The 18343-nt window shown below is 37.0% G+C and overlaps 1 protein-coding gene across 3 annotated transcripts; it reads right to left on the bottom strand.

The window, feature by feature from the left end:
• Positions 1-1407: 1407 nt before the first annotated feature.
• Positions 1408-9632, bottom strand: LOC100890335 (fibrillin-2). Of its 3 annotated transcripts, none has more exons than XM_030983375.1 (10): positions 9287-9632; positions 8401-8528; positions 7384-7653; positions 6613-6735; positions 5728-5850; positions 5141-5263; positions 4670-4792; positions 3612-3662; positions 2885-2978; positions 1409-2433 (listed from the first exon to the last, which is right to left on the bottom strand). In XM_030983375.1, the coding sequence occupies exons 2-10, from the start codon at positions 8495-8497 to the stop codon at positions 1824-1826; spliced, it is 1614 nt and encodes a 537-aa protein (XP_030839235.1). In that variant the 5' UTR covers positions 8498-8528; positions 9287-9632; the 3' UTR covers positions 1409-1823. The 3 variants fall into 3 exon arrangements, with proteins under 3 accessions (XP_030839236.1, XP_030839235.1, XP_030839234.1); XM_030983374.1 differs by having other exon boundaries at positions 1410-2433; positions 2885-2981; XM_030983376.1 differs by lacking the exon at positions 5141-5263 and having other exon boundaries at positions 1408-2433; positions 2885-2981.
• Between the last annotated feature and the right edge of the window lie 8711 nt (positions 9633-18343).

Below are 18343 nucleotides of genomic sequence, written 5' to 3'. Positions count from 1 at the left end.
TTTCGGTTTCGTCTCTAATCGCTCAATTTACCCCCTCTCTTTCTCTCTCTCTCTCTCTCTCTCTCTCTCCCTCTCTCAGTTTCTCTCCATTTTTCTATGATAATTTCTCATTCCAGCTACCCCCCTCTCTTTTTGCCTTGCCCTCTCCCTACCCATATATCATACTTTGATATAAAGTTATGCATAACAAATTGTACTATACAACAAACATAATGAAGACAGTTCTGCGTATATTTTCTATATAATGAGACCAGTACGATGTTTGATATAAACGCACAACAGAGTTTGATCTGTATATTTAAATAAATGAATAACCTGCTTACTGATGCACTCAAGAATTTCTATGTATTAAATAATAATATTCATTGTTATCCTACTCGGAATGCACTGAACTTTCATTTGATTAATACTAAATGATTGTTCCTGCATAAATCAATCAGACATCATGGTCAATATTTATGGAATGCATTCCCAGATTTAGTAAAATCATGTCAAACCCTTCATTCATAAAACTTAATACGAAGACAGCATTTCTGTCAAAGTACATTGTTTGATCTTTTCCCGGAGCTGAATTAATATATTTAATATCATTAAATAAATTATATAAACACTCATCACTGTATTTGATTAATCCCATATAGGCCTATTTATATTAGTTTTCTAAGTCAGACATAATTATTTACATCAATATATTTCCATTTTCATTTTCGATGTCATCATTATCAATATCATCACCATCATGATTGCGTAGCACCAGAAGTCTCAAGTTTGACAGATATGAGCGCTTGACAAGAATCCACCATTAATATCATCATCAGTGACCATCACCATTTTCCACCCACCCCCCCCCCCCCCCCCCCCCACCTGGGCTATCGCTATCAAGTGCTTACTGTGTTAGCCCTTCTTCTGCAGTTGTATCACTGTATTGATTTCATTTGTATGTTGCAGAAGAATTTCAATTCAATTCAACCTAATATATCATGTAGCGGTTTCGTTGGAACGTGGATCACATAGTGCCGCCGCGGTACTCTGTCCTTTGGCAAGACATTATTCTACAGTTTACTCTCTTAACCCAGGTATAATAAATGTGTAGGAATGTTTTCGTTCAGGAAGATGTCCGAGGTTTATTGTCTTTGGCGGTAGTTGTCATGGGGAATTTTTGGGTAGTAGTCCTTGGGGATGTTTCACAAAGACTAAGATCGACTTTAAGTTGGACTTAACTGTGGCATGCCATTCATGCCACTGGTTGCTATCATCACTGGTCTCTCAATTATGATCTTTAGATACCATTGTTTCCGTCAATGATGAACTATCAAAAAAGGTAAATTTTGTGGATTTGTGACCACGATTTTTACGTCCCTTGAGAGACCAAGGCCAGTAAATGGTGAGGGTAAACAGTGGCATGAACAGCCTGCCATAGTTAAGTCAAACTTAAAGTCGATCTTAGTCTTTGTGAAACACTCCCCTGGAGTGATAGGTTGAGGATGCCCATCCGGGGAAGTTGTCTTGATAAGGGATATCGCTGTTTGTTGTGATGTACATATACATTTCAGTGGTTAAACCAGAGACGGGTCCCTAGCTTAACATACAGAGCAATAGGCTAACCTTTAGAGGGCGCCTGCCAAAATATCAAGGTCCAGCATTATTAAGAAAAGGTAATGTTGTCTTTAGATCTTTACAAATTCTGCTGATCTGCGACAGACTAATCAGGGCTACTATCTTTGATAAAATGTTGGTATATGTTGCTGTGTGAGGCTTCCATCTCCGAGTGGCATTCCGTTACAGATCCAAAAACAATATTAACTTTATCACATAGTACATATCTAAAGATTTTCGTAGTCATTTTCGTTGAGTTGCTTAGGTGCCAGAGACGTGTCATCCGCAATAAGCTCCAGATATTCCGGCTTCGCGATCTTAAGAGCCTGGTAACTATTGTTTTCTTTATCATCTTTTTGGCATAAATCTTGATATGCGTTCTCGTTCAATTTGCTTGGAGTCACGGGAATCTTGTCATCGTCTGGCCCTTGATTTAAACCAATACCCACAGCCTTCTTCACATTATATCCCGTAGTAATTTCCTGGTAGGTCCCTTCTCTTAAAAGGTCTTGGTAAGGACCTTGTGGAGAAACATCATGTCCAATCTCCGGTAAATGGTACTCATGATATTCATCTTGTTCTTTGCAGACCTCTTCTCCTACCACATTGTAGATGTCCACGTTGTCTTGGTTTGAACATGGAACAGAGGTATGGAGCTCCGTGTAGTCGTGTTTCAGGGCATCCTCCAGAGACCCGGTAGTGATTGCGGTATTGGACGGACTCATCGGGTTAGCGCACTCTGCGTATTCATTTTGATCGTTGTCAATCATGTAGTTCGGGTTAGCAACTTCTTTTGAGGTTTGATGTGGTCCCTGATCTTTTGTTGATGAAAATCGCCTATAAAGAAAAAAGTTAGTTTCCAAATGTAAGCGATAGTAATAAGGGTTGGGCAAGAATAAGTCAAAGCCATGCTTCCTGGAGTGGCAATATTTTGTAATGTACTCGAAATTATTACTAGATACCCTTCGCCTCTGGATATAATTTCAACATCGGTGATACCATAAAAAGCATTTATGGGAGAACATTTTATGAAGGTTAGCCTATGCCTACACCACAGTTTGTTTCATGGATATAATATCTATAGGCCTACAGCAATGTACAAGTGAACTTATTAATTGACAGGTACTTTTTGTAATAAGACGCCTAGGTAGATACTGGTAAATAATTTCGATCGTCAAAGGAATACTGAAGGAAAAGTTCGTCTACTGAAGAATTAATGGTATAAATGATGATACTATTGTTTCTCAGGAACTAAAAAAATGAGCTACTAGAGTCGGGTTACACGTACCGTCGCCTATAGCAAATAACTGCAACAATAACGGCTGTAAGGATGACAGCAATTAATAGAACGACTACAACTGGAACCACTGCACCACGATGACCTGCTGAAAAAAGCAATGTTGCATTTTTTAGGTAGATTAAAAATTTTGATATTTTTAGACTCATGTAACAATTTAATGCTCAGGAATGTTGTTTAATTTAGTTCAGTTCTATTCATTTCATATTTTACATTTCACACCGTTACACCATTGGCAAGAAAGATAGTAATACATATTTTAATAACATTTGGAATAACATAAGTACTAAAGTAAAGTATATGTAATCCCTTTGCTTGTAGTTACTCGTAAATTGGGGACTACTGTAAATTCTAGCAATGCTAATTTAACAAAACAAAAATGTGTTGACATTATTAAAGAGAAAATTATATCCCATAAGATAGACATTATTCGAAACCGTTGGAACATTTATATGCTCCGGGCTCTATTTCAACAAAAGTATTCAGAGAGGGTAAGGATTGCAATCGGGTTTTATGTTAGGTTTAGGTTAAGGTTTAGGATTAGTATTAAGCATCGTGTTGACTCCAGGGATGAAGTCAGAATTCGGGTGGTCGAGGAAATTACTCGAAGCAATTGTCGCATGAGCTTGTGTCATAAAACATTTGATTGCAATTCGTGCAATCATTTGCAAATATTCCGTGTTTTAAAGGTTTTTGTCTGATTAATGTGGTAACTTACCAGAAGCTGGTGGCGATGGGCTCATGGTTGTCACGGTAGCCAGTGGATCCACTGAATGAGTAGAAATAATAAAACAAAAATAATAAAATATCATTATGCGCGACAAATAGGCATGCAAAGAAAAGCTAAGCTGAATTTGTATTTGTTCTTTTTTAAACAATAACGTTTGAAATTGCGAGGCGGTAGAATTACATGATAACACCAGTTAAAATACAATGTACAAACATAAAAAAAAGGCTAGTGAGACAACCTGGTAGGTAAGAGCAGCGTTGTTCAACCTTTTTTTTTAGTCACGAAACCTTTTTGAGAGATACATATTTTCGCCTAACCCCAATCCTAAATTCATCATAGAAGATTAATTTTGAATCACTCTGGCACTCGTCAAGTGCCATGTATACACGTAACGGCACATTGGTTTCTAAATATTTTCGAGGGAGCAAGGCAGGTGAGAAAAGTATTACAAGTTGATACTGGAGAATGGGAATTTAGACGGGAACAACTATGATAATGATGATAATGTTCTGCGTTTTACATATATACAAAGATTTAAGATGTCTCTAAGGGTTTACCAGATATATTATTACCCCATTTATCGGATTCAGGGTTGCCCGCACACAGTTTATTCACATTCGACACTACCTTTACAGACGTTCATAATGCTGAGCAAACAGGCTATTAAACCTACGGGGTACCAAATTAACATCTGGGTAAAGAGAGTCAAATGTGGATTAATAGTTTGCCAAATGACGTTTAATTAATGCAGGGCCGGGCTTCGAACCCCGGTTTCAGTGCGAGTCAAGTGAATAAACCACTACATCACGACATCTCCACTTTGCTATTTGTAGGCGAGTTGTCATGCATTATTCATCGTGAGTTTCATTATTGAGGGTGTCGTACAACTCCAACCACCACTGCAGATTTATTTCATTGTCTCATGCCATTGTAAACCGATATTTCTTTGTTTTAATAATGTGGACAACCATATAGAAAATTAACGAAGCACTATTAATAAACCATTAATTTATATGTAACAAATGAATCAGAAAATGTCTGCTTACCAATACAACCTGTTCCATTGAAAGTATATCCTTCATTGCAGAGGCACGTGAATGATCCAGGAGTGTTCGTACATGCAGAATTTGCGTAACAATTGGAGTCGCCAATTTCACATTCATTGACATCTAGATTTAAAAAAAGAAAGAAAAAGGAGTAAGGATCCATTAAAGAGTAATCTGTTAATTATTTACATTGGGCCTAAAGCAGTCCATCATATAATGTTTAAATCTTGAATTACCACTCTTATCATTTACCTAATTTCTCCAAAAGAACATTTTTATCCATCATCAGTATCTTTATTGTGGGCGTTGTACATCTCCAACCACCACTGCCGATTTATTTCATTGTTTTATGCCACTGTAAACCGATATTTCTTTGTTTTAATAACGTAGACAACCAAATGAAATACTTACCAAAGCACGATAAGCCATGGATTTGTATGTAACAAATGAATTAGAAAAATGTCTGCTTACCAGTACAACCTGTTCCATTGAAAGTATATCCCTCATTACAGATGCACGTGAATGATCCAGGAGTGTTCGTACATGCAGAATTTGCGTAACAATTGGAGGTTCCAATTTCACATTCATTGACATCTAGATTAAAAAAAAAAAAAAAGTAAGGATCGATTAAAGAGTAATCTGTTAATTATTTACATTAAGCATAAAGCAGTCCATCAATTAATGTTTAAATCTTGAATTATCACTCTAATCATTCACCTAATTTCTCCCAAAGAACAATAACAATATTCCGGGCACAGTGGATTTTGACCATCGCTTAATGTGGCGGGGTAAGGGCGCTGCAGGCCCCTGCTAATTTCGAAATCTATTCGGACAACCCTCACGTAATATTCGGACAAACGTCATGGCTTTTGGACGTTTTTTTGTGCGATATCAAATTTGATGAAAAAATTACTTTGACGCTGTTATAGTAAAAGGTACGAGAATTTGATATCCTGCAAGAGACGTCACTTCTTTTTCCGTATGGTCATGTCAGATGCTAAAGACACAACGTTATCGAGCTTGATTTTCGAATAGACCTATTATCCGTAGCTGATTACCTGTGCAAGTGGACCCACTCCCTCTGTATCCAGGATTACAGGCGCATTTGAAAGATCCTGGAGTGTTGGTACATGCAGCATTGGTGTTACAGGTGTCTGGTCTACTTGTACACTCATCGATGTCTAAAGATATGTAATGATTGAAAGAAGAGCTAGTGATAAATAAGGGCGGTCAAATTATTTTATTCTTTCAAAGACAGAAATCTGTTATTTCCATCGTATCTAGTTTGTTAGTAAATCAGTCAGATGCTCCCTGCTGATTTTAAAGGGCAATCCCACATTTTTAAATGAGTTGTATGGAAGCAGAACAATTATAAAATACAGAATGGGGAAGGTTATGGATTTTTGAAATATGAGATCAGTAAATATATGCGAATATCAACTTGGCAAATTGGTCAGGGGATTGTGACAACCATGAACAACTCTCCCGCTTGTTGTGTGCAAAGAATATCCTTGTTTTCCATTTTTCTCTCGAGGGCTTTCTCTCTTGTAGCACTACTCAAAATACATTAATATTATTGGTAGCATTTTTTTGCAGGTCCTCGTAAAAGAAAATCTCCTCCTGAGTCATGCACTTTAAAAAAAAACTTAAATTTTAGTCATTTTGTATGTTGGAACATTTGAGAACTTTGTTCTGCCTCCAAGTGATATTACCGAATCAATTTGAAATTCCAATAAGCATAGTGACAACAGTTTTATTTTTTTCATGTTATGTCCCATTTCGTTCAAACTTTCAAAAGGCTCCTTTTCTGATTGTTCTGATTTCTGTCAGGTTAATTTGCTAATAAATAGCGATATTGGGGTAGACTCGGTAGAGGGAGTAAAGTTGTACTTTCGTTCAACCTTCAAACTATCATTGTAGTTATTCAAGTCATTGTTTCATACCAATGCAGCTGAATCCGTTGCCGGTGTATCCAATTTTACAGACGCAGAAGAAAGAACCTGGAGCGTTTTGACATGATGCATTTGCATCACAACTGTGAGTACCGGCTGCACATTCGTCGAAATCTTGACAATTCAATAAGATTGATACAATACATGAGCTTTGAAGAAAAAAAAAATCATTGAAAATAATAAATTAATCTAATTAGTGTAAAGACGAGACGTTAGCCATTATTTTTTCTTCTTCTTTTCATTCTTCTTCTTTTTGTTCTTATTGTTCTTTTCATCTTGTTGTTTTTCTTTTTTTTCTTCATCATCATCTTCTTCTCATTTCTTCCCCTACCTCTTTTTTTTCCTTCTTATTCTTCATTTTGTTTGGTTTTTGTTGCTTTATTCTCTTCTCTTCATAATTACTTTATATTAGTATTATTCTGTGCCGGTGTCTGGAGATTTATACAAAGTAAAAGTCAAACGAGGTAGGGGTGAACTGAATGATTGCGATTCGGAACACTTTAGATGGCGTTATCGATTAGTTGCATAGTCACGGATTGTATTAAAGATGCGGGCTTTTGTTTAATTATTCTTATTGAATTGATGTGAATTAGAAGTTGAGATCCAATCCGCCCGGATCAATAGGTCCATTTTTCCAGGGGCCCAACTCACAAGCATAACCTTTGGAGTCCCAATGTGGATCATGTTTGTTCGTCATTATTAATGTGTCTAGTATTTTTGTAATAGACTGAACTGAACTGAACTGACAGAAAAAAGCGTTACCTGTGCATGTGTAGGCTACCTCGAGGTACTTATGTACTCCTCGGCACGGATCACCAGCAAGGCTATTCGTTGCTGTAATTCTGCATTGCGATTGGCCGTTACAATCTGGACCGAGAACATCCACTACGTCTACTCTACAAGTCGTGTCTGATACTTGTTGGTGAGGACAGGTTGTGCTATCTGTTCGTCCGTAGACAGCAGTGCAAATGTTGATAAGGCCCTCTCCGCAATTGATGTCAGTAGTAACCCTCTCACAGACAATTAACTTCTCTGCATGTTGAAGAAAAGAGTAGACCACTAGTACTGGCTTAAAGCTAATCTTAAGCTCTGGTATGCGGCATCGTATATGTCGAGAGAACATGGCTATAATTTATTCTGGATTGTTCATCCTGCAGTAGATTGACTGTTCAAACCAGTAAAATAAAAACAATCTCACAAAAACTTGCTGGAAATCATCTATGATACAAAAAATCACAACTCCCATCTGCTCATAGTGACTTGTGTTAAACTCAGTGTGGTGTCGGGCTTTCTTACTTTGATTTCCTCACCTTTCTATGCTCATTACTCAGCCCCCTATATGTTTTCTACCATTTATTTGTACTCTTGAACATTCAGTGTAAGTTTTGATGGATTCTGTGAGAATTTATTTTCTATCATCATTAGAACTCAAGCTTATATTTAAAGTAACCTGGCAGTATGTAAATCTTCGACCTTAGTTCACAGTTTAAGATAGTCGTGTTTCCATTCAGACCCTTTTGGACATACTAATGCGATGGAAGAATAACATGGGATATATATCATAACCATTATTATAGGCCATATTTATTAAGAATATGCTAGTTGTAAACGATGAAAAATCGTTAATGAAATAATATTAAAAGTTGTATCAAATGTATTACACGACGAGTAGCCTATACAAAAGAGAAGAAGTTCCCCGTCCTTGATAGAGAGTCCTGGAGCTGCCACTGTGATTTTTGTTTTACCACCTATTTCTAAAGACCAGCGAGATTTGCTTACCACATTCCTGAGTTGTGACTAATGATGCTTGCATGAGGACTAGCAAAGAGAAGGATACATGAAGCACCATCATACCTATCCTCTCTGCCCAGGCCATGACTGTCCAGTTTTGAAGGTGTTATCGAGTTCTGGTAGAGAAGAAAATGAATTGTTTCAGAATTAGCGAGGGTAACGTGGTATAGTGGTTCGTTCACTCGACTCTCAATCTTATGGTTGAGGGTTCGAATAGTAAAATAACGACCTTCGGCAAGACATGTACCCACATGTGTTACTATAATCCACCCATGTGTAGGTGGGTAACTTTGGTAATAATGATTACAGGATCCTCTACAAGAACAGGAATGATGCTGATGAAGCTTTCCTGGGTAAATAACCGGAGTGTTGGCTCAGTCAGTAGAGCGTCCGCCTCACAACCGGGAGGTCGTGGGTTCGAACCCCGACCGCGTCATACCAAAAGACGTTAAAAGATGTGAGTTGCTGCTACCTTGGCTACCTTGGCGTTCAACAATAAGGGATAGAGCAACGTCGATCTGGCGCTGCTCAGTGGCTGCCGGGCTCACGATCAATTGGGCAAAAAGAATTTCCGTTTCGGTTTAATAAAATTTGGAGTGGACTAAAAGATGATTATTATTATTATTATTATTATTATTATTCCTATTTTAATTATCATCAACATCATTATTATCGTTATTATCATTAGTAGTAGTAATCATTGTTGTTGTTCACGTTATTATATATTTATCAAACTTAACTAGCTACAAGATAATCAAGACCGCAGGGCAATAGATATCAGCCAAGATTTTCCGGCAAAAGATGCACAGAGAACTAAATTGTGAGCAAAGATAATCGAAACATATTGAGGAAGTTAAGCAAATAGTTGACTTACGTGTTGAAGTACTTTGCAGGGAACGCAATATTCATGCAAGATTTCGTCGATGTTGGTTATATTTCGCTGTTCTAAACAACTTTGTGACATCCAGAATTAGTCCATTCATGCCAATCAAGCAAGTTTCTCTCGAGAGATAATTCCATTTAAAGAATTCAAAAAGAGCTTCAACATCGTAGCGTTCAAAGTATGACTGTTTAACTTCCTCTTATACGATAGCCTTTATTCTGCACAATCTTATATCAGAACACTTCATACTCCTCACGAGTACTAATACACAGTCATGTAATAACACACCATCGTTATATATTCCTACACAAAACATGCCTATATGAAACTCAACGCTCGATTTTTGTTCCTTCCAAGAATAGCTCTATATTGTATGAATGGCCCGGTTCGATGATTTTGCTGAAAGAGAATGCGTTGAACTGGATGGGTACTTCAACACGATAATGCTCAAAACAGGCAGCGGTTTGCAAAACGATACAGAGTTTTCAATATTCCCTGGTTCGCCCCTCAAACCATGCAAATGAGAATTAAACATCTAGTAAAGTGCTATACTAGCCGGGGGAGATGTGAGTTGGTTTATCGGTACGGAACTTCACTCGCTCAACTCACTGTGAATCGGTCATTTGTAATTACTCCCAATAACTTTTTAAACCTTTTTCTATATGCTATGCACTTTCTCCCTCTTTTCTTTCTCTCCTGACTCTCTCTTTTCTTCCTCTAATTCATCTCTTTCTCTCCCTCTCTCCTTTTTTTTTAGTTACTTTCCTTTCTTGTTTTCCCTTCTTCATTCCATTTCTCTCCCCAGTCTCTCTGTCTCTTTGTACTTGTTTGAAGGAGATTGAAACCCGGTATGGGGGGCGGGGGTCCGTTTTTGGAGTTACTGGGCTACGTTCTCCTTTAATTCCCTAATTCTATATTCTTCTATATTTCGTCTTTCTAGTCTTTTTCCCTTTATTCTTATGTTCTATGTAATTTGCATTATAGTTAATTATTTATTTATCCATACTTTTTATTCAATTGATAATTGATATAAATGTATTTATATTATACATTTTGAATAAATTGTGTAATTTTATGTAATATGATTCACCTGGATAGAAAGTTTCTTCTTTTCGTTTTGGAAGAAGACAAGAAATGATATATTCTATTCTATTATATTCTGTCCTCGTCTTTTTAGTTTTGTATAACATGTAATTGTATATTAGTCTGTTTTGTGTGTATAGCGCTTAGAGACTTCGGTGGTAAGCGCTCTATAAGTAACGTTTTTATTATTATTATTATTATTATTTCAAACTGGTACAGACGGACACCGGTTCGAAACTCCGGATGTTAATGTTCAAGGTTTGTCCCCAGAAGTAATTATGATTAATACACGTCTCTAATATAATTTTTTAACCAAAATGTTTATATGCACACATATGCACTTTACCCTAGCCTAGCCCTTTGGCAATCTATAAAGCAAAGTACTGTACATTCTGTTTAACGGACGGCAATGAACAGGCACACAGTATAATAGTAACGTAGTGAAGAGACCTATTTTTGCCTTGGAAGACAAATTCGAAATGATTTACTTATTCATTTAAGGGCAATGGTATATTTCTCAAAGTAAACCTTTATGCAGACGACCGCTTTGTAAGAATCAAATTTGGTGACGATTCTCTTCTCAACGTCGTTATACGTACCACAACAGTTGTCTGATAACCTCCAAAATACTTTCCTATATAACATAAGAACTAACTTCTCTCTGCTAAGGAAATTAATTCATTGGAGCAGGATTTATAGCATGAAATTGAGGAAATGAACACGGTAACAATAATATTCTGCGATCACAGCTCAAAAGATTCGTTCACACGTTTTACTATATGAACTTGCGTTCTCTTCTGATTCATATTTGGTTTCGTTCTTTCTTCATTCCTTCCACCTTTCTTTCTTACTAATTTTCTTTCTTTCTTCTTTTCTTTCCATTTTTCTTTCTTTCTTAAAAAAGAAGAAGAAAGATTCGAAATAAATTATATCGGACGTGAACAGATCGATCCTTGATATGCACTGTCGCCAAATCCTTCTGTGGTCATTTCTTGCACGAAAAAAAGAAGAAAAGTTTCTTCCTTTGTAATCACACATATTATTGATTTAGTTCACAAACTTTTTCTCTTTGTTTTGCCTCTAACGTTAGTTAACGTTAGGCAAAGCCGAAAGTTTGTGATCAAAATGAAAGGACTGTTGGATTACAAAGCATGAAACGTTTCTGAAATGAAAATTTTGCGTCATGATGTTATTATGCAAGCACGTAGATTTGATTGTATATACATGTTTGTATTTTTAGACAGCAGACATTTCTGTATATCTGGCCGGACATATAGCCTTGTCGTAATTAATATTATATATATAAAATCCATTTCGTCTGTCAATTTATATCTTAGTTTCGTTCCCCCCCCCCAAAAAAAAAACACACACACACAACAAAGGTACCCCTTTCTCTTTTTTCACCCAGCTCTATTTCTGATTTGCCCCAATTGCCCTTTTGAACACGCTGTCGCCTTTAGTCATTTATATTTCCCAATATTAAGCCTTGATGTTCATCAATGCTTTCTCTCTCTCTCTCTCTCTTTCTCTTTCTCATCAATCTGTTCATTTCAAAATGTAACTATGTTACCACGCATCTATGTAACTTTCTTGTTCTTGTTATTATGTTTTTCTTCAAACCCCTACCACACATGTTCATGTTGGCAAATATCATGTAATTCCAAGGGATAAATAATGCGGCTAATTATGAATGACATCACTATCGTCACAACTTTATTAACAATTACAACATTAACAGCTGCCGTATGCTAAAATCGATACATTTTTTATACAATGTCACAAATAGACTTTCCTGTATCTTGTGTCTCCACTATGATATTACATACAGATAATTCAGGTAAACACGTACCTTCACCGCTCTTTAATATCATTCTATACAGTGCAAATCATGGATGAACCCAGAAACATATCAGAATGTATGTTTAAGGTGCAACTATTAAGATAAGTTTATAGTATCATATATGCCAATCAGTTGTCATTTCGTCAGCAGAAATAGGCCGGAAACTTCCACTTATCGCAACAGGCAGTATTTCAATACCTTGCACTTTATAATACGTGGGGAAAAAAAAATCAGCTAACCGGTATTAGTAAAAAGTTTTAAACATGTTCCAAATCAGTGATAAATATTTCTCATTTACCATACACAACAACAGAGCCATGCAGTCATACACACAGATCGGCCAAAATGGGGTTCAGTTGGATACACTCCGATGCACATTCCTTGTTCTGCCCTTGCCCGACAAAGCAATATGGCGCCGTATTGTGTCCAACTTGGACGATGCTGCTACATCCATCGATGATCCTGAGCAACAGGTTACAAGGACGCCCTCAGATGGAAGCAAATTATATTGTAGAAAGTTGTAGCGATGTATGGGGGGGGGGGGGGTAATTAGGCCATCGTGAGCATAGAAATATACGAGAAAAAATAGCCTACATTAGATTATAGTATGAATGTCTGTTTTGAGCATTCCCTAGGAGCGATCCGTGCGCAAGATAAATGTAGCCATTGTTATTATTATTATTTGAGATGTAAACTAATTTGCTCTCATCTAAGGGCGTCCTTCAGAGTCATCTTCTTCTTTTCTTTTTTTTCGGGGGGGGGGGGGGAGGGGCAAGCACACAACAGGGAATGTGCACCAGACTGTCCAACTGAATCCGAGTTCGGTCGATATAATGTATATGATTTAATATATGATAATCTCGCTGCTTATGAGAAAAGGGAAATAATTATCACAGATTTTGGCTATTTTTTTACAATTTTCTACCTCTCATATTTCTTAGAAATGTTTACATATTATTAAGTGCCATTCAATGATACTATAGCAGTTTAAATATCTTCTGTTTAAATTTGTGAGAGTATTTCCGTAAAGCTATCGTACTACATCATGTGCATGGTGACCAAAATGTTTTCTACTTAGTTGTCATTATTGAGCACGAGAATGAAAGTATCGTCTTCCCTTTTCTCTTCTCCTTGGTATATTCGTACTATTATTTCAATTCATAAGCGAGGTTGAGCTTCCCGTACTGATTGCCGATATCCAAAATGCCGGTCTCATCTGAGGAGACTGTGTTTCCCAGGGGCCTCTGAAGATGTGAATAGTCTTCATCGACACCGTCTCGCTCACAATCTGGTAGGTTGTACTCGTGATAATCTCCTTGTTCTTTGCCTACAAACAAAACATTGTAGTCCTGTTCTCCTACCTCGTTGTAGATGACTGTGTTGCCTTGTCTTGTAGGTGGGACAGAGGTGGGAAAATTGTGTCGAATGCTCTCATAGGACAAGGGCATGGCAGCATTTAAAGCGCCCTCTATTGGATTTACACATTCTGTGTAATCATTTTGGTCCGCAGCGGAGGTCTTGAAGCTAGGATTGAGAACATTTGCTGGGGCGTCAAGGTGAGGATCCCGATCTTCTGATCTTGATAATTGTCTAAAAAGAAAAAAAAGGAATAATAGAATAACGTCAAAAGATGCATGATTTTTAAAACACACTAAAGCAAGAGATTGGCAGAATATACGATGGGTCTCCTTATTCAGTAAAAAATGGTTGATGGTTTTTATTTATTGCATTGCCTGTTTAGGCACGTTTCTATAAAGAAACAGAGTTGTGATGTACATGTACAATGAGTCCTATCCGAGGGAATAATTAATTAATAAGTAAGAGTGGGGACGATGATATCAACGATGATAAAAGTTCTCACCCCCCCCCCCCCGCACACACAAACACACACCTTACTTTATTTCTCTGTTTCTTTCTGTGCCACGTCAATAGATTTTGGCTTGTTCCAGACTCTCTCCCTTTGTTTCCTCAACATTAGCTCCATGCCACGACCCTCTCCCCCATCTCTCTCTCTCTCTCTCTCTCTCTCTGTCTCTGTCTGTCTCTGTCAGATCATCTCTGTACACTACCAACCCATAACTCAGATATTTTCCGAAAAATTATGGGAATAAGAATGATAACAATTATACGGGAAAACAAAGAATAGAGCAACATAGAAAATGATACCTTTTCTTGTAGCAGATGACTCCAGAGATAACGATAATCAGAACCACGACAACGACGACGATGACGGCTGGGATCACTGGATTAATGGAGCCTGGGGATGATGTATCCGAGATATATCATACAAATATATTTAATATGGACATGATTCGAAACCATTGGAACATTTTACTTGACAAGTTTAAGGTGTTTATTCTTTAACCATATAGTCATGAAATTCCTTTTTATATGGGTGATGATAAATTTGATCGGGCGACGACTGCTCCGGGCTCTAAATGTATACACGTAAAGATATGCGCACAATATTATTATTTGAAAAAATGCATTTTCATTATTTATGCATAATTAATGTGGTTATTAACCAGAGGCTGGTGGCGATGGTCCTACCGTTGTGACGATTGTCATTGGGTACACTGAACGGGTTGAAATAATAGGACCAAACAAAAATATTATTCACGACAATGTAGGCCTGCAAAGAAAAACTGAACTTAATTTTGTTCTGTATTTAAACAATAACGTATATAATTGCAAGGTGATCCAATTACAGTTGAAAAACAATGTACAAACAATAAAAAAGGCTAGTGAGAAAGCAGGTATGTTAGAGCAACGTTTTTTCAACTTTTTTAATATTTTTATCACGGCACCCTTTCAAGAAATTCAAAGTTTTGCGTCACCACAATCCTAAATTCATCTTAAAAGATTAATTTTGCATCACTCTGGGACTCATTAAATGCAATGTATGCACGTAAAGGCACATTTGTTTCGATTTTTTTATGAAAGCGAGAGAAGCAAGCGAAAAAGAAAACAACCCTTAAATGTGGTTAAAATAAATTTTGTAATCAAAGCACATGTACTAGATAACATATGAATTATGCATGCGGGCACCTTGCTGCCGAATGCATGAATACATAATTCATATCATTACTTGGTAACCTTGATACATATATTCAGGCATCTCCTTTCACAGAATTATCCTGTTTGTAAAAGTTGCGAGCGAGTAAAATGACTTGCTTGGTAAAAGTGTAATTGTATATATAAAATATAAGATAATAGTTCGGGAATATGACGACATTCTGGCACCTCGATGGGGAATAGAAGGATATGTTGGCACCTTGCTTCCTAAATATGAGCTTGAAGCCTGAAGGTATATTCATGCACTTCGCGACCTAAAAAAAATGATGCTTGACTGTTTGCAAATGTTACAAGCGAGCGAAGCGAGCAAGGAAGAGATCCGTATATTTTATTGACTTGAAAGTGTTATTTCCTTACATTAGTACTTAGCGGTTTCTAATGTCTTGAGTTCGCGATATTAACGTATTCAGATATAAATTTTAATATGACTAAATTTCTCTCGCGGTACCCCTAGATATGTTTTGCGGCACCCCGGTTGAAAAACGCTGGGTTAGAGAAAAGTATAACAAGTGGATACTGCAGAATGGGAATTCAGTAAATTTGTAACGGTTTTACAAATATATTATTACCCTGGTTGTCGGATTCAGGGCCTGCACATATATATGCAATTTTCTGCACTCCCCCTGTGGACGCCATTTTACAGACGCTCACCATTTGACACCTGGGTGGACAGTGGCAAATGTTGGTTAATTTCTTGCCAAAAGGAAGTTTAATTAATGCAGGGCTAGGCTTCGAGCCCCAACCGTTTCATTGCGAGTCAAGTACATGAACCACTACAACACGACTAAATCTCTACATGGTGAGCGTTCGCAAAACAGACTAAAGTTCTCCTCATGCTTCGGTTTCGCGTATGTTGCACGCACGTGATTGCTGCGTTCGTGTCCGTAGTCGTATTATACCCGATTATACACGGGAAAGACACTCTCGTCAGTTTACATCCCCTTTAACTGCTATTTTTAGGTGAGTTGTCATGTTTTATTCATCGTTAATTATATTATCGTGGGCGATGTACAGCTGCCACCACCACTGCCGATTTCTCACAATGTCTCACGCCATTGTAAACCTTTACAAAAAAAATATGGAGAACCGAATAAAAATACTAAAATAATACATTTATTGACTTCTAGACAAAAGAAAAGACCAATAGCACAATCATGAATTATCTTAAATTATCATTCTAATCTCCTAATATACCCCAAAGAACAACAAAATATTCCGGGCACAGTAGATTTCTACCATCGGATAAATGTGGCGGGATGAGGGCGCTGCAGGTTCCTGCAAATTTCAAAATCTATTGAGACAACCCTCACGTAATATCCGGGCAAACATCCCGTTATATTAGGGCAGAGAGATGGTCTATTGGGCATTTGTTTGTGCGATATAATTTGATGACAAAATTACATTGACGATTTTATGGTAAATTGTACGAGAGTTTGATATCGTTGATCAAGTCCATTCGTTTACGTGCAGTTCTCCAAAAGAAGTCGTAGATCATTAAGATGCGGACTTTTTAAACATCATTCTTAACATTGCTGCCCCCGAAAAAAAAATTGAATTAGAAGTTGAGAGAAAAGGCGTTACCTGTGCATGTGTAGGCTACCACAAGGTACTTATATGTCCACCTGCACGGATCACCAGCGAGATCATTCGATGCTGTAAAGTTGCACTGGGATTGGCCGTCACAATCTCGACCGAGAACAGCCACTACGTCTACTCCACAAGTCGTGTCTGAATCTTGGTCGTGAGGACAGGTTTCCTTATCACTTCGCCCGTAGACAGCAGTGCAAATGTTGATAAGGCCCATTCCGCAATTGATTTCAGTCAAATTGTTCTCACAGACAATCATCTTATACCCTGAAGAGGAAAAGAGAAGACCACCAGTAGCCTGAGCAGTATGTAAATCTTCGCCCTTAAGTTCACAGTATAAGAGAGTTGTGTTTCTATTCAGACCCTTTTGGACATACAAAGGCGATGGACGAACAACGTGGGGTATATCATAACCCTTATTATTGGCCATATGTATTGAGAATATACTAGTTGTAAAAGATGGGGGAAAAATCGTTGATGAAAAAATATTAAAAGTTGTTTCAAATTTATCACACATCGAGTAATCTATGAAAAAGAGAAGACCCTTGCCAGAGAGTCCTGGATATACCACTGTGATTGTTTACCCTCTATGTCTAGTTCCAATCGAGATTTGCTCACCACATTCCTGAACGGGTGGTGTTGTGACTGATGCTGCTTGCCTGAGGACTAGCAAAGAGAAGGATACACAAAGCACCATCAGATCTCTTCTTTCTGCCCAGGCCATGACTGTCCAGTTTTGAAGTTGTTATCGAGTTCTGGTAGAGAAGAAAATAAATTGTCTCAGAATCAGCAAGGGTATCGTGGTGTAGTGGTTCATTCACTTGACTCTCAATCTTATGGTTGAGGGTTCGAATAATGAAATAACGACCTTCAGTTGGCAAGACATTGATCCACATTTGTCACTCTCCACCCAGGTGTAGTTAGGTACCTGGCAATTCCTTTGTTAATTATAATTACAGGGCCCTCTGAAAAAATAGGATTAATGCTGATAAAGCTTTCTTGGGTAAACAAAACTGATATTATAATTATCATCAACACCATCATTATCATGATTATTATTATTATTATTAATATTATCATTATTATTATTATTATTATTATTATTATTATTATTATTATTATTATTATTATTATTATTATTATTATCATTATTATAATTATTATCATTATTACTATTGTTATTATTGTTGTTTTTGTTATTAATATCATTATCAAACGTAACTAGCTACAAGAAAATCAAGATTACAATTTAAAAGATATCAGCCTAAATTTTCTGTCAAAAGAGGCACAGAGAACTATTATATTGTGAGAAAAGATAATTGAACCACAATGAGGAAGTTAAGCTAATATTTGACTTACGTGTTGCAGTACTTTACAGTGAACGATTTATTCGTATTTATTATTATTTTTTGTAGATTGTGTTTATATTTCGCTGGTCTAAACAACTTTGTGACATTCATAAT

This window comes from Strongylocentrotus purpuratus, unplaced genomic scaffold (genome assembly GCF_000002235.5).
Source record: "Strongylocentrotus purpuratus isolate Spur 01 unplaced genomic scaffold, Spur_5.0 spur5_scaffold_13, whole genome shotgun sequence".
In the NCBI taxonomy this organism is placed as follows: domain Eukaryota; kingdom Metazoa; phylum Echinodermata; class Echinoidea; order Camarodonta; family Strongylocentrotidae; genus Strongylocentrotus; species Strongylocentrotus purpuratus.
The sequence above is the reverse complement of the archived record's forward strand: the minus strand, read 5'-3'. Positions and strand labels throughout refer to the sequence as shown.